Source organism: Saccopteryx leptura, chromosome 5 (assembly GCF_036850995.1).
Source record: "Saccopteryx leptura isolate mSacLep1 chromosome 5, mSacLep1_pri_phased_curated, whole genome shotgun sequence".
Lineage (NCBI taxonomy): Eukaryota > Metazoa > Chordata > Mammalia > Chiroptera > Emballonuridae > Saccopteryx > Saccopteryx leptura.
In genome coordinates this window covers 108,307,684-108,322,405 of record NC_089507.1, presented here as the reverse complement: position 1 = coordinate 108,322,405, position 14,722 = coordinate 108,307,684, and the positions used below count along the sequence as shown (strand labels likewise).

General features: G+C 39.4%; 1 protein-coding gene across 2 annotated transcripts in view; it reads left to right on the top strand.

Moving 5' to 3' along the window:
- The window catches only part of NSUN6 (NOP2/Sun RNA methyltransferase 6), a 76,559-nt gene that overhangs the window by 52,430 nt on the left and 9,407 nt on the right, over positions 1 to 14,722 (top strand). For both annotated transcript variants that reach the window (XM_066387416.1, XM_066387415.1), the window contains 2 exons: positions 5,668 to 5,812; positions 13,622 to 13,770. In XM_066387416.1, the coding sequence (XP_066243513.1) occupies positions 5,668 to 5,812; positions 13,622 to 13,770 (294 nt within the window). The remainder of the gene's footprint in view (positions 1 to 5,667; positions 5,813 to 13,621; positions 13,771 to 14,722) is intronic.

The following is a 14,722-nucleotide window of genomic DNA, read 5'->3' as shown; positions in this document are numbered from 1 at the left end:
TGACGAAGAAGTAGAAAACCTAAATATACTGATAAGCAGTGAAGAAATAGAAACAACTATCAAAAACCTCTCCAAAAATAGAAGTCCAGGACCAGGCGACTATACTAGTGAATTCTACCAAACATTCAAAGAAGATTTGGTATCTACCTTTCTCCGTGTTCCAAAAAATTGAAAAAGAGGCAATATTCTGTAACACATTTTGTGAGGCCAACAAAACCTTGATAGCAAAACCTGGTGAGGACAACACAAAAAATGGAATCTACAGACCAATATCTCCAATGAATACAGATATAGAAATCCTAATCCAAATGCTACCAATTGAATACGCCATTACATTAAAAAAGTAATATACTGCTCACAAAAATTACGGGATATTTCAAAATGAATATGAAGCTATAAAATATCCCTAATTTTTGTGAGCAGTGTACATCGAGTGGGATTCATTCCAAGAGCACAAGGATGGTTCAACATATGCAAATTGATCAATGTAAATACACCACATCAACAAAACAAAGGACAAAAATATAAATAGTATGATTCTATCAATAGATGCAAGAAAAGGCATTTGATAATATATAATCTTCAGCTTTTTCTTCTCTGGGAAGATTCTTATCTGTCTTTTGATTCTAAATAATAGTTTTGCTGGGTAGAGTAATCTTGGTTGTAGGTCCTTGCTATTTGTCACTTTGGATATTTCTTGCCAGTCCCTTAAGAGAAATCAGCTGACAGCCTTATGGAAGCTCCCCTGTAGGTAAGTAATTGCTTTTCTCTTTGTCTTTAACTTTTTTGCATTTTATTATGGTGTGTCTTGGTGTGGACCTCTTTCGACTCCCTGGTTTGGGACCTTCTGTGCTTTCTGGACTAGTATGACTATTTCCTTCACCCAGTTATAACGGGAAGTTTTTCATCATTATTTTTTAAAATAGGTTTTCACTTTCTTGGTCCGTCTTCTTCTCACAACAATCCCATGATGCAAATGTTGATACGTTTGAAATTGTCCCAGAGGCTCTTTATACTATCTTCATTTTTTAAAATTCTTTTTTCGTTTTGCTGTTCTGATTGGAAATTTTTTATTTCCTTATATTCCCAATCACTAGTTTGATTTTTGGCTTCATCTACTCTACTGTTGGTTCCCTGTAAGTTATTTATTACAGATTGTGGATCCTTCATTTCTGACTGGTCTTTTAATGCTTATAAGGTTCTCACTAAGTTTATTGAACATCCTTATAATCATGTTTTGAACTCCTGCATCTAGTAGATTGCTTATCTCTATTTTGTTTGTTTCTTTTTCTTGAGTTTTGTTCTGTTCTTTCATTTGGGACACGTTTCTTTCCTCATTTGGGCAGCCTCCCTGTGTTTGTTTCTATTTAATAGGTAGAGTTGCTACCTCTCCTGGGCTTGATAGAGTAGCCTGAAGTAGTAGGTGTCCTGTAGGATCCAGTGACTGAGCCTCTCCAGGCACCCGAGTTGGGCACTCCAGGTGTACCCCTCCCGCCCTGTGTACACCCTCCTCTTATACTTGAGCCTGGTTGCTGTTTGCACCTCAATGGGATGGATCTACCCCAGACTGATCAGCTGCAAGGACTGACTGCAACCACTCACCACCAACCTCTGACCACCATGGAGTATCAGCTGTGCAGGGGCCCATCCCACAGAGCAGGACTTTCGCAGGGCTGTGGTGCCCACTGTATTGGCCCCTTGAGTGTGTCACTTGTGGAAGTAGTTGCATGGTGTTGCTTCAACATGCTCTGATGTTGTTCACTGGGTGTGCTGGCTCTGGGCCGTACCAGAATGTTCAGGCTAAGGTCAGCCATCACCTCTGTTCTGCCTATGGCCACTTGGCATGAGCTACAAAGTGATTTGCAGATGTCTGCTACTTGTGCTGGCCGTGGAGGTGTCCAGGTAAGGCCAAGCTATGAACCAAGGCTGACTGCCACTAGTGCCGTGCCTGGGTCTACTTAGTAAGTGATATAGAGCATGCTGAGGCCAGATGCTGCTTATTTGAATGATTTTAAGAAAGTCTGATATATGAGCCAAGACAAGCCATTCACATGGAAAAACCACTGGCAACAGCTTGGGTGGACCTCTGGAAATCACCAGGGCAGGACGAACAGTGTGTGAGCCAGGTTGATAAAGTCTCAGATATGGCACCTCCCTGCAGGCTGTGTGGAGGTAGGGCTCATCAGAGAAGCAGTGGCCTCTTTCAGCATTTCTGTCTGGGAGACAGCTTCCCCCAGCCCTTGCCTTGATGCTAGACAATTCAGTTCCTCCCCATGTCTCTGGTGCCTTTCAAGTTGTTGCCCTGTGGTGGAGCTCAGAGGGAGTGAGTCCTAGTTAGTCCCCACTGGTTTTCATAGCCTGATGTTATGAGGACTCCTCTTCCTGGCACAGGTGCTCTGGGCTAGGCAGCCATTTATGGGACTGATACCCCTAGCTCCTTAGGCAGTACCTCCACTGGCAAAATGATCACTCCCAATTTTTAATCAACTCACTGATACTCTTCTGCATCTCTGCTGCTCCTACCAGTCTTGATGTGGCTTTTTTATACTGTAAGTACAGGACTCTTGATTAGCTGTTCTTCAACTGGTTCTCAACAATGGTTGTTTTATAGTTAGATGTTATTTTGATATGGTAGGAGTAGGAAGGGAACACAGCATTTACTTATTCCCCTTCTTGACCTTAAGTAAATCCATTTTTATCTGTATTGAATGATTCTTAAGACAATTAAGTGACTTACAACAATGTTGTACAGAAAATAGTAGGAACATCTGTAATGTCAAGTTGAAATTGTACCTTTTTTTCTTTTGTTAGTGAAAAATTTAATTATCCAAAGACTTAACAATGAAAATTCACATAGGATGGGTCAAAAATAGGTTTTCAGTTTGTATAGAAAATAGTAAAATAATTAATAAATAATAATACAAGAATAAACTGTTTTGTGTACCCATAACTGTAAACCTATTTTTGCCCCATCCTGTACTTACACATTAGTATTTGGTTTTAACAACATAAGAATTTCTGGCCTGACTAGGCAATGGTGCAGTGGATAGAGTGTCAGACTAGGACACAGAGGACTCAGGTTCAAAACCTCGAGGTCACTGGCTTGAGCACAGGCTCATCCAACTTGAGTGTGGGCTTACTAGCTTGAGTGTGGGGTTGCTGGCTTGAGCGGGGGATCATGGACATGACCCCATGGTCACTGGCTTGAGCCCAAGGTCACTGGCTTGAGTAAGGGGTCACTCGCTCTGCTTTAGCCCCACCACTCCTTGGTCTAGGCATATCTGAGAAAGCAATCATTGAACAACTAAGGTGCCACAACAAAGAATTGATGCTTCTCATCTCTCTCCCTTCCTGTCTGTCTGCCCTTATCTGCCCCTTTCTCTGACTCTCTCTGTCTCTGTCAAAAAAAAAAAAAAGAATTTCTGAAACATTCAGATGTAACAGCAGGGGGATAAAACATATAAATATGGCCCTGGCTGGTTGGCTCAGTGGGTAGAGCATTGGCCTGGCAGGCAGACGTCCTGGGTTTGATCCCTGGTCAGGGTACACAGGAGAGTAACCATCAGTTTCTCTTCCCCTCTCTCTACCCCTTTCTCTCTCTCTTCCTTTCTTGCAGCCAGTGACTTGATTGGTTTAAGCATTGGCCCCGGGTACTGAAGATGGCTCAGTTTGTCTGAGCGTTGGCCTCAGGCGCTGAGGACAGCTCGGTTGATTTGAGCATTGGTCTCAGATGGGGTGGATCCTGGTTGGGGCACATGCAGGAGTCTGTTTTACTATCTCCCCTCCTCTCACTTAAAAAAAACACACATAAGTATAAAAATGTTTTTACTAAATTTATCGAAGTGTTAAACCTTTCTCTGCACTGTATGTGTGTTGTGAATTCTATATATGTGTTGTGAATTCATATGCTGCATATATATATGCCCTGTATATATGTATTCTGTGTGTGTGTGTGTGTGTGTGTGTGTGTGTACTTGTTCCCCTTAATTTGTAATGTGATATATGTTGTGTTTGCGTAGAGGTGTTTATTCATAGAAATTTTATTCTCTCTAGTAAGAAGCTTTCCAAATAGAGTCTGGACACTGTAGTTGTTATATTTTTGTTATGTTGCTTTTATACTGCCATGTATAAAAAAGCACTGACCACAGAGCTTTTGCAGCATATAACAAAACATACATTCAGCCCAGGATCCTGGGATTCAGCTGATCCGTACTAGGCTTGTTTGTGCACCTGATCCTAGAGAGTTAGTTAGGGATTCTGATGATCTTGGGTGGGCTTATTCACTTGGTGTTGGCTTACTGAAAGTGACCTTATCTGCGACCACTAGGGTGCCCTGCCTCTGGTCCATGTGGTTCTTATCCTCTGTGGCTGAGGGCAAGGCAGAGCAAGGCCAGATGTTCAAGTGCTTTTTATTTCTCTGTTTGCATCACATTTGTTTTCATCCCATTGACCAATGCAAATCACTTAGTTGAGCTCAAGTCAGAATAGCAGGGTTTTGCAAGGTAAATGGCAACGGATGCGGTATGTGGGGAATTGCACTGAAGTTATGTAATCTTGCACAGCGGGCCAGCAATGTAGAAATGAATAACCTGAATAGAGATATCTGAGTCAGAATGAATTCTAGATTTTGTCCCTGCTTTTGATTTATTGATTATTTATTTTGATAGTTAAATTTTGTGTAAGTTTACCCTCTTGTCTGTACTTTTGTAATAGTAGCCTTCAGACAATGTAGTTACTCCTTCACTGCAGTACATTGGAACCTTATTCTTTTTGCCTACTTTTTCAGTTCAGCTCATGTGAAATGATTTTCCTGCTTGTCAAAGTATTAATCAGAACTACATCTACCATTAAACCAGGTGTCACATTTAGGAACATTATCAGCAAATTTTTGGTATTGTAGTCTATTAAACTAATGCATAATCATGCAAAGACAATATATATAAAGGGAACAAAAGCAAAAAAAAAACACTTCAAAGGGTTAATTTCACCATATCTGCAGTATCATTTCATAATATGTTTTAAACTATCAGGTGAAGATCACAATACACTCATAAATATGACCTCTTGTCTTTATTGACTTTGACTTAAGTATTACCATTTGAAATTATTTTTGAACTACATTTTATGCCAGTGTAGAACATTTTGCTGTGTGATATACAAACATATTTTTCTGTATTTAGTTGTCAGAATATATATGAATTTTATGTTTATAGCTTAGTAAATATTGAGATGAGGATTTATTTTGTAAGTAATATTTATCTGTATCTTAAAGCACTAGAGGTCAGCTGTCTCAGGACCTTAGTTCATGCTCTTCCAGAGATGAGCAAGGTACATCAAATTGATGATTTTTAATGTTTACCTCCAATAAGTGTTTTTAATTTTCTTTAGAAGATTGCAAACATTATTTTTGGTTTTAAGTTTTATTGATTAAAAGTCGCTGGGCATTATAAGAAAATTATCTGACAAGGTTTCTTTTCTTTTTTTTTAAAGGAAAAACAATTTAAATATTTGATATAAATTTAATGTGCATTTGGTAAATGAATTCAACTTTAAAATTAGGTGTAGGAGGAGAGTGGAGAAGACCATAATTTTTCATATATTTCTCATTTTTAATAATTTTCATGATTGCTTTAGATATACTGTTTATGTTTTGTTTGTTTGTTTTAGGGAGAAGTAATAGCACTGGATAAACTATCGAAAAAAGTAAAAAAAATAAAGCAGAATGCCTTATTATTAGGGCTGAATTCCATTAAGGCTTTTTGCTTTGATGGAACAAAGGCACTTAAACTCGATATGGTTAAGGATACAGAAGGTAAGTTAAACTTTATTTTATTTTTTAGTGAGAGGAACAGACAGAGAGAGAGAGAGACAGAAAGGGACAGGCAGGCAGGAAGAGATAGATGAGAAGCATCAATTCTTCATTGTGGCATCTTAGTTGTTCACTGATTGCTTTCTCATACGCCTTGACTGGGGGGCTCCAGCCTCACCAGTGACCCCTTGCTCAAACCAGTGATCATGTGGTCACGTTTATGATCCCACACTTAACCAGCGACCCTGCAGTCAAACCAGATGAGCCTGCGCTCAAGCTGGTGACCTCAGGGCTTCGAACCTGGGTCTTCAGCATCCCAGGCTGATGCTCTGTCCATTATGCCACTGCCTGGTCAGGCAAATTTTTTTGTTGGTTTTTTTTTGTATTTTTCTGAAGTTGGAAACAGGGAGGCAGACAGACTCCCGCATCCGCCCAACCGGGATCCACCCAGCATGCCCACCAGGGGGCGATGCTCTGCCCATCTGGGGTGTTGCTCTGTTGCAACCAGAGCCATTCTAGCGCCTGAGGCAGAGGCCATAGAGCCATCCTCAGCGCCCGGGCCAACTTTGCTCCAATGGATCCTTGGCTGCAAGAGGGGAAGAGAGAGACAGAGAGGAAGGAGAGGAGGAGGGATGGAGAAGCAGATGGGTGCTTCTCCTGTGTGCCCTGGCCGGGAATCGAACCCGGGACTCCTGCACGCCAGGCTGGCGCTCTACCACTGAGCCAACTGGCCAGGGCCAGGCAAATTTTATTTTTTAAAAGCTTTTATAAACAAGTAGATTTTGCTCTCATTGTTGTAACCCCATAACTAATATCCAGAAGGCTTTAAAACTTTGGCAAGGATATAGGTAGTTAACTGTAACATATCTTTTTTGCTTTTCATCTCAACCCTGAATATATCAAGTTTTTAATAATATAAGTCAAACCCCCAAGACTTGATTAAATTCTTTATACTTGACATACTTATCTTAATTTCATATCGCATCTCAGAAAACTTCTGAGTTTTCCATTTTGATTTCTGAGCTCTTTTGTATTCTTCATTTTTCTTGAAGAATGGGGCTATGGAGCTGGGAAAAGATGAAAAACTGTTATATTTGTTCATTTAATCTGGCTGTATATCTAGTATCTTTGTTTGGATTTTATTTCATGAAATACTCAAGAAACTTGCATATTTGAATGAACTAACTGGTATTCATTTTCCCAGAATGTTCATTCATTAAAGATGATTTTGTGGTCTTAGATTTCCCACCAAAAGACAGGTCCTGTAGATTGCCGTTGTTAACAAAGTTCAAGGAGTAAATTTGAAGATCTTTAATAAAGGCAATTAATGAATTGGGCACCATACCATCTAGCAACTAGAAGTTCCCTCCCATTGATTGAATAAAGTGGAAGGTTTTTATAGCAAAAAGGGTGGGGTCAAGGAGCTGTTAATGAAATAAAAGAAAGGATTATTATGGGGCCAGGACACCTTTTCTTTCTCTTTCTGGGAAGAGAAGGGAAGGTTTTTTTTCCCCATGTAGATTGACTCTTTTTTTTCTGTGAGGGATATAGGGGGACCCACACATATTACCTTACTCATGCTTGACCAGAAAATTCCAGACTGGTTGGCTAAGATGTTTCTGGGAGAGGTTGAAACCGCAATTAAATCAGGTATTAAATCTATGTTTGATATCATGAGCTTTTAGCACTGTGTAATACCATTTTAGAACTGTGGTTTTCTCTTTAATACCATAGGGAAAAATATTCTTTCTAACCCTGTATTTGCCTGTACTCATAAAAAACAATTTACTAGTAGACAGTAGTAGTTCAGTATAATCCATTACTATTACTTCATTAAAATTGTTATTAGGCCCTGGCCGGTTGGCTCAGCGGTAGAGCGTCGGCCTGGCGTGCGGGGGACCCGGTTTCGATTCCCGGCCAGGGCACACAGGAGAAGCGCCCATTTGCTTCTCCACCACCCCCCCCCCCTTCCTCTCTGTTTCTCTCTTCCCCTCCCGCAGCCAAGGCTCCATTGGAGCAGGGATAGCCCGGGCGCTGGGGATGGCTCCTTGGCCTCTGCCCCAGGTGCTAGAGTGGCTCCGGTAGCGGCAGAGCGACGCCCCGGAGGGGCAGAGCATCGCCCCCTGGTGGGCAGAGCGTCGCCCCTGGTGGGCGTGCCGGGTGGATCCCGGTCGGGCGCATGCGGGAGTCTGTCTATCTGTCCCCGTTTCCAGCTTCAGAAAAATACAAAAAAAAAAAAAAATGTTATTAGGTCACCAATTTTTACATATCTGAATTCAGTTGATCATATTTACAAGCATAGTAGTTGGGGTTAAGGTAAGAAAAACCAATATATAAGGATAGCAATTTCAGAGGTTAGTCTTTAGTGCTGTAATGAAATAATCCCTTAACTAACTTGGGATATAAGATCAAATTTTCACTCATCCACATCACTTTATGCAGTAACCATCATAGGTCATCACCTTTAGCTATTTTTTCATTAAGGCTTGTTTACTAACAGATAACCTCTGGTAGCTGGATTTGGGGTGTTAAACTTAGAAAGTCAGGCAGTAGACCCTATTTGGTTTGATAGAAAACATAGTGATGTGAAAATCAACATATCTTTGAGACTCATGGAAAGTGAGAAATTATTTTTTAATATCTACCCAACGCATAGTAAGCCACATGAGATTTAAAAAGCAAACAAACAAATGGAACACATGGACTGCTTTGTGGAAAAGTAAGGATTGTGATCCTGGCCAGTTATCTCAGTGGATAGAGCATTGGTCCAGCATATGGACATCTTGGGTTTGATTCTCTGTCAGGGCACACAAGAGAAGTGACCATCAGCTTCTTTCCCTTTCCCTCTCCCATTTCTCTCCCTTATCCCCTCCCGCAGCCAGTGGCTTGACTAATTTGAGTGTCAGCCCTGGGCACTGGGGATAGCTTGGTTGTTCTGACCATCAGCCTCAGGCACTAAAAATAGTTCAGTTGATTCAAGCATCAGACACTAGAAGGTTGCCAGGTGAATCCCAGTCAGGGTGCGTATGGGAGTCTGTCTCGCTATCTCCACTCCTCTCACTTAAATAAGAAAGGGAAGATGGAGGGAGGGAGAGAGGGAAAGGAATGTTTTGAGGAACAGTATCTAGACTATTATTTCTTCTCTGTAAGAATAGGTCAGATTGAATTTACTAAATACATGAGAATAGCATTTCATGGTCAGTTGATTGTCAACCCTGAATGGTTTATCCAGAGGCTTGCAGGAGTATAGGCTAGGGACTATGCCAGAGCGACCCAGGATACAGTGGCTTAGAAAAGATAGAAGTGTGTTATGTTTATTTTTGTTGTTTATTTGTGTCTCACCTAATAGGTAGAAGTGGGTATTTAACGCTGGTATTTTTATCTCTGTGTTCAAGACAGCTTTTCCAGTTCTTTCCAGGGGGAAGGGAAAGAGACTTGGAGACTACATTGCTAGTCCTTTTAAGGGCAAGACCTGGAAGCGGGATTTTGATGTTATGATTTCTAATAAAGAAAGGATTAAGGTTTATTCATGTCCTGGCATATATCAGTACTGCATTCCTTTTCATGTGTGAATAATATCACAGTATAAGGCTAGTGTTCCATTTTATGTATCTATTCATCAGTTCAAAGACATCTGGGTGTTTTCCCCTTTTTTGGCTACTATGAATAATGTTGCTATGGGCATTTGTGTGTAAGGTTTTGTGTGAACACACATCTCGTTTCTCTTGAGTATATATCTAGGAATGAAATTGCTGGGTCATATGCTGACTCTTATGTTTAACCTTTTGCAGACTGCCAGGCTGCTTACAAAGCAGCTGCACCGTTTTACATTCCCACCAGCCATGTTTGAGGATTCTAGTTTCTTCACATCTTCATTAGCAATTGTTATAAAGTTCTTCATATAGTTAGGCATAAGTTTCTTATTAGACATAAGACTTACAAATAGTTTCTCCCATTCTCTAGTTATCCATTCACTTTCTTGATGTCCTTTGAAGTGCAAAAGTTTTTCATTTGAATGTGTCAAGTTTATCTATTTCTTTGTTGCTTGTGATTTTGGTGTCAAGAGTTTCATGGTATTGGCTCTTACCTCTAGATCTAAAATCCATTTTGAATTAATTTTCCTGTATAATGTGAGGAAGTAAAAAACCCAACTTGATTCTTTTTCACACGGATTATCCAGTTGCTCCAGCACCTTTCAGTGAAATGACAATTTTGCTCCATTGAATTTTTTGGTAAAATTCACCTGTGAAGCCATCTGGTCCAGGACTTCTGTTAGTTGGGAGTGTTTTAATTACTCCTTCTATTTGGTTGGTTGTAATAGATTGTTCAGGTTTTTTGTTTCTTTCATATTCAGCCTTGGAAGATTGTATGTTTCTAGGAATTTATTCATTCTTTTAGGTTGTCCAATTTGTGGCATATAATTGTTTGTATTATTTCCTTATAATACTTTATATTTCTTTGGTGTTGGTTGTCACTTCTCTTTTATTTCTGATTTTATTAAGACAATCTGATTCTTGATGAGTTCAGCTAAAGCTTTATCAATTTTGTATATATCTTTTTAAAGAGCCACTTCTCATCTGTTTTGGCGCTTTTGGTCTGATCTAAGACAGGTTCAGAATATTTTTATAAATTTAAATTCTATATAGTCATTCAGTACCTTCTTTAAAAATTATACCTAGTAGGAGCAGTGAGTTCAACGAGTAGGCATTGCTCTACCTTATCAGGGCCAAGGTGCACGTTTGTGCCCTGTACACATGCCCTAGGCTGCACATGCACTAGGCTGAGAGGTGAGTGGGGGCTGAAATCGAGCTTGTGCTCTGTTTATCATGTGTTAATCTGGAGGTAGGGATACCTTAATTCTTGGTAACACAAAAATATCTTGTGGGCTTGCAGATTTCCTGGCTCTTAAGGATTCTTCAGTGCTTGGGTGGGGGATAAGACGTGAACACTAGTGACTATATTTTAAGACTATACATCTAAATAATACAAACTGCTATGGAAAGTCAGAGAAAATGTTTATTTCTTACAGGGCAAAAAGAGTTTAGGGGAGGCGGGATGTTTTTTAGGCTTTGAAAGGGTAGGTAGCATTTTGACAAATGGAATTGTGTTCAGGTGACATCCAAGGTAAAGGTAATTAGCAGAGACATACAAATAGGAAAGTTCTAACAACTTTGGGTAACGAAGCAATGTTCTGTTTTGCTTTAACATTGGTGAATATGGGGTAGTACAGAGAAATGTGGCCGGAGGAGTAGATAAGGCCAGGTTATTAATGGTCTTTATTTGTTTTTTGTTTGTTTGTTAGGGACAGAGTGAGAGTCAGAGAGAGGGATAGACAGACAAGAACAGAGAGAGATGAGAAGCATCAATCATCAGTGTTTTGTTGCGAGACCTTAGTTGTTCATTGATTGCTTTCTCATATGTGCCTTGACTGTGGGCCTTCAGCAGACCGAGTAACCCCTAGCTTAAGCCTGTGACCTTGGGTCCAAGCTGGTGAGCTTTGCTCAAACCAGATGAGCCCGTGCTCAAGCTGGCGACCTCGGGGTCTCGAACCTGGGTCCTCCGTATCCCAGTCCGATGCTCTATCCACTGCACCACTGCCTGGTCAGGCTCTTTATTTGTTAATCTGAGAAGTTTATTTCATAGTGTTAAGCAGCTTTGGAACTAACTAACTTTTAGTTTATTATGTCAGAGGAATGTATAACTTGTTGAGAGCTGAGTTTTAGGGGAATTCATCTGGCCACAGCATTCAAAATAAAACTACGCAAGGTATTTCAATAGAGTTTAATATAAATTTATACTAAAGAGAGACAGCTTAGTACAAATAAACAGCCTAAGGAATCAGTTACATCGATATTGGAGAGCTGAAAAAGCAAAAAATGATCACTTGGGCAATCTAGAGGTGGTGACTGCAGAAAGCAGCTTCTACTCTGGTAGCAGGAGAAACAGAGGAGAAGGTTTCCTTATTAGAACCAAAAAGCTTAGAGAAAGAGGCTTCATAGAGCTGGAATTCAAAACACTAAGGAAGTGGGTGCTCCCCAGCTGCTGCTTGTTCCTTTGTACTCAGTCAAGCAGGCAGTGTCAGCAAGCGGGGAGGGCTCTCTGGCTTAATGGGAAAGGTAGAAACTGCAGCTATCAAGGAAAGGACTGTTGTTGGGGTGCTTTTAACAGGAACAGCAAGCAATCAAGAATGAGAAAGTCCATTCTATGCTCCTCTTGCCTCTCATTTCCCACCCCCATCACTCCTGTCTCCTAATGGTGAATCTTGAATGGAAGCCAGAAAGCAAGGGAGAATTGTTGAGTTCACACCTCAGCATCACATAGCAGAGGAGAGAAGGGTAGATGCAGAACTCAGAAAATATAAATAACTGTAAAACAAAAGCCTTTGAAATAGGTCCCTATACATAAAAACCTGAAAGAAAGAATAAATTAATGAATAGGTCAGAGAAAAATAATTTTGGAGGGGGGAAGGATGTACACGAAAGTAACTTGAAGATAGATTAAGGGGTTTACTATAAAGAATTAAACTGAAAATAGCTAAAAGCAGATGAAGATGAACATTTTTTTTGATTGCACAAATTGAGAAGATTTTAAAGCATGAAAGCAAAGTTAAAACCCAGTGAAAAGGATATATAATATTCAACAATTAAATATGTTAAAAAAATCCAAAAACTTAGGCAAATGACAAATTGAGGGAAACATTTGTAAAATATTTGATAGAGGAGAGGTTAACATCTATAACATACAAAGAGCTCTTCTAATTAATAAGGAAAATGTAACAATCTTAGTAGAAAAAGGGCAGAAACAGAGACTGTGACCATATAAAGAGAAAATACAAATGGCCAATAAAATAATTGTCAACTTTGATGAGGATTTTGGGAAGACAAGTACACTCATGATAATGGAAGTATAAATTAGTATAGTCTTTATAGAGGATTTTTAGTGGTATATATAAAAACCTTAAAAATAATTATTTACATTGAAAAGATATCCCTTCTGAGATGGTAGGTAAGAAAGCAAGGATGGTTATAATGGATGAGTTAAATAGGTAAGAACTTGGTGTCTGCCAGTTATGCAATCAGAAAAAAGCAGAAAGTTGTGTTGGTGTGAGGTTCAGAATGATGCTGTGGATACTACAGGAAATCAGATACCTTTGTATAAAAGCAGTCAGCAGCAGTATTTTGCTTGTAGTGACATAGCATAAATATAATAGCAGATTGTTTGGTTTTATGACTTTATCCAGTAACACTAAATATATCAGAAGTTGGGGTAGGGAAAATTATGTAAAGTGAATGCAAAGGGAAACCTGTGGAAGCTTGGATTCAGGGGGCTACTAACTCATTGTAGAGCATAGCCTTGCTGGAAGCAAGGAGCAAGGAGACCAAAAACCACAGAATGAGTATGTTTGACTAGAAGCTAATGGGTTCTCTCTTTTGAGGGGGCAGCCTTCAGAAGGGATTATCAAGGGACATGCTGGCTCTCAGAATGACTCGAATTCATTCCAGGTTCTAGCTCTGCTGAATTGCTGAATTGGGGATATGATGTCTCATTTGATTAGGCCTTAGTTTTCACTGTATCAGCAGAATAACCCTCAATTGTAATAATTCCATAGGTAGTCACTTTACAAAGTCAGATCTATATTAAATATAAGTCAGAATTAGTTTCACCAGGTACTTGATGGAAGAGAGGGATTGTTTTTCTCTTTTTATTCTGGACTATGATTATAAATTCCTGATAATTGCTTCTGTCTCAGGAGTTTGTTATTGTAGACCAATAGGCAGATACAAATATAGATATTTATAATTCTCTCTACAGGAGAGCCTCCATTCTTACCAGAATCTTTTGACCGAATTCTCCTCGATGCACCCTGCAGTGGAATGGGACAGAGACCAAACATGGCTTGTTCTTGGACTTTGAAGGAAATGACATCATATCAACCATTACAGCGAAAACTCTTTAGCGTGGTATGTGATGATATTTTGCTGTGAAAGAAAGCTGGCCTTCACTAGTTAGGTGTTTAAAAGACTGAAAACAGTGTTCATAACAGCATTATTCACAATAACCATATGTGGAAACAACCCAACTGTCCATCGATAGAGAAATGAATAAGCAAAATATGGCATATACATACCATGTAATATTATTCAGCCTTACAAAAGAATGAAATTCTGATACATACTAGAACAAGGATGAAATTTGAAAATGTTACGGCAGACACAAAAAAGACAAATATTGTATGATTCGATTTATATAAGGTCACTGGAATAGGCAAATTCATAGTGCCTAGTGATTACCAGGGCCTGGAGGTATGAGAGAATAAGCAATTAGTGTTTAATGGGTCTAGAGTTTAGGTTTGGGATGATGAAAACATTCTGGAGATGGATAGTGGTGGTGGTTGCCCAACAATGTGAATGTGCTTAACCCTTTGAGAGTACAAACATTCATGTACGTCCTCATGCCTCCTGACCATCCAGGGTACGATCGTACATGTGGAAGGCAACATTAAAAAAAGGCAAATGTATGTTGTTTCCATAAATTGGTTATCAAACAAACATGATTTTAAATTAATAAAACTGTAACTAGAACTAATTTCATTTTTTGAAAAAAACTCTTCCAGGGGTCAGCGAGCATAAAAAAACTCACTACTCAAAGGGTTAATGCCATTGAATTATGTACACTTAAGCATGTTAATATGGTAAATCTGTTATGTTTATCTCACCACACAAAAAAGGAGAAGACCTAGTTTTAAATACAGGGAGCTTCCCTTTATGTTAGCTTCCCTCTTTCATTACAGGTAATAGTAGAATTTCTTCACTGAGATGCTTTATCTTTAAAATGCCACTAGATTGTTTACTACTTGATATAAATATCTATAAAACAAATGACTTTTTTAATCGGGTTCCTGGATCATCTTAG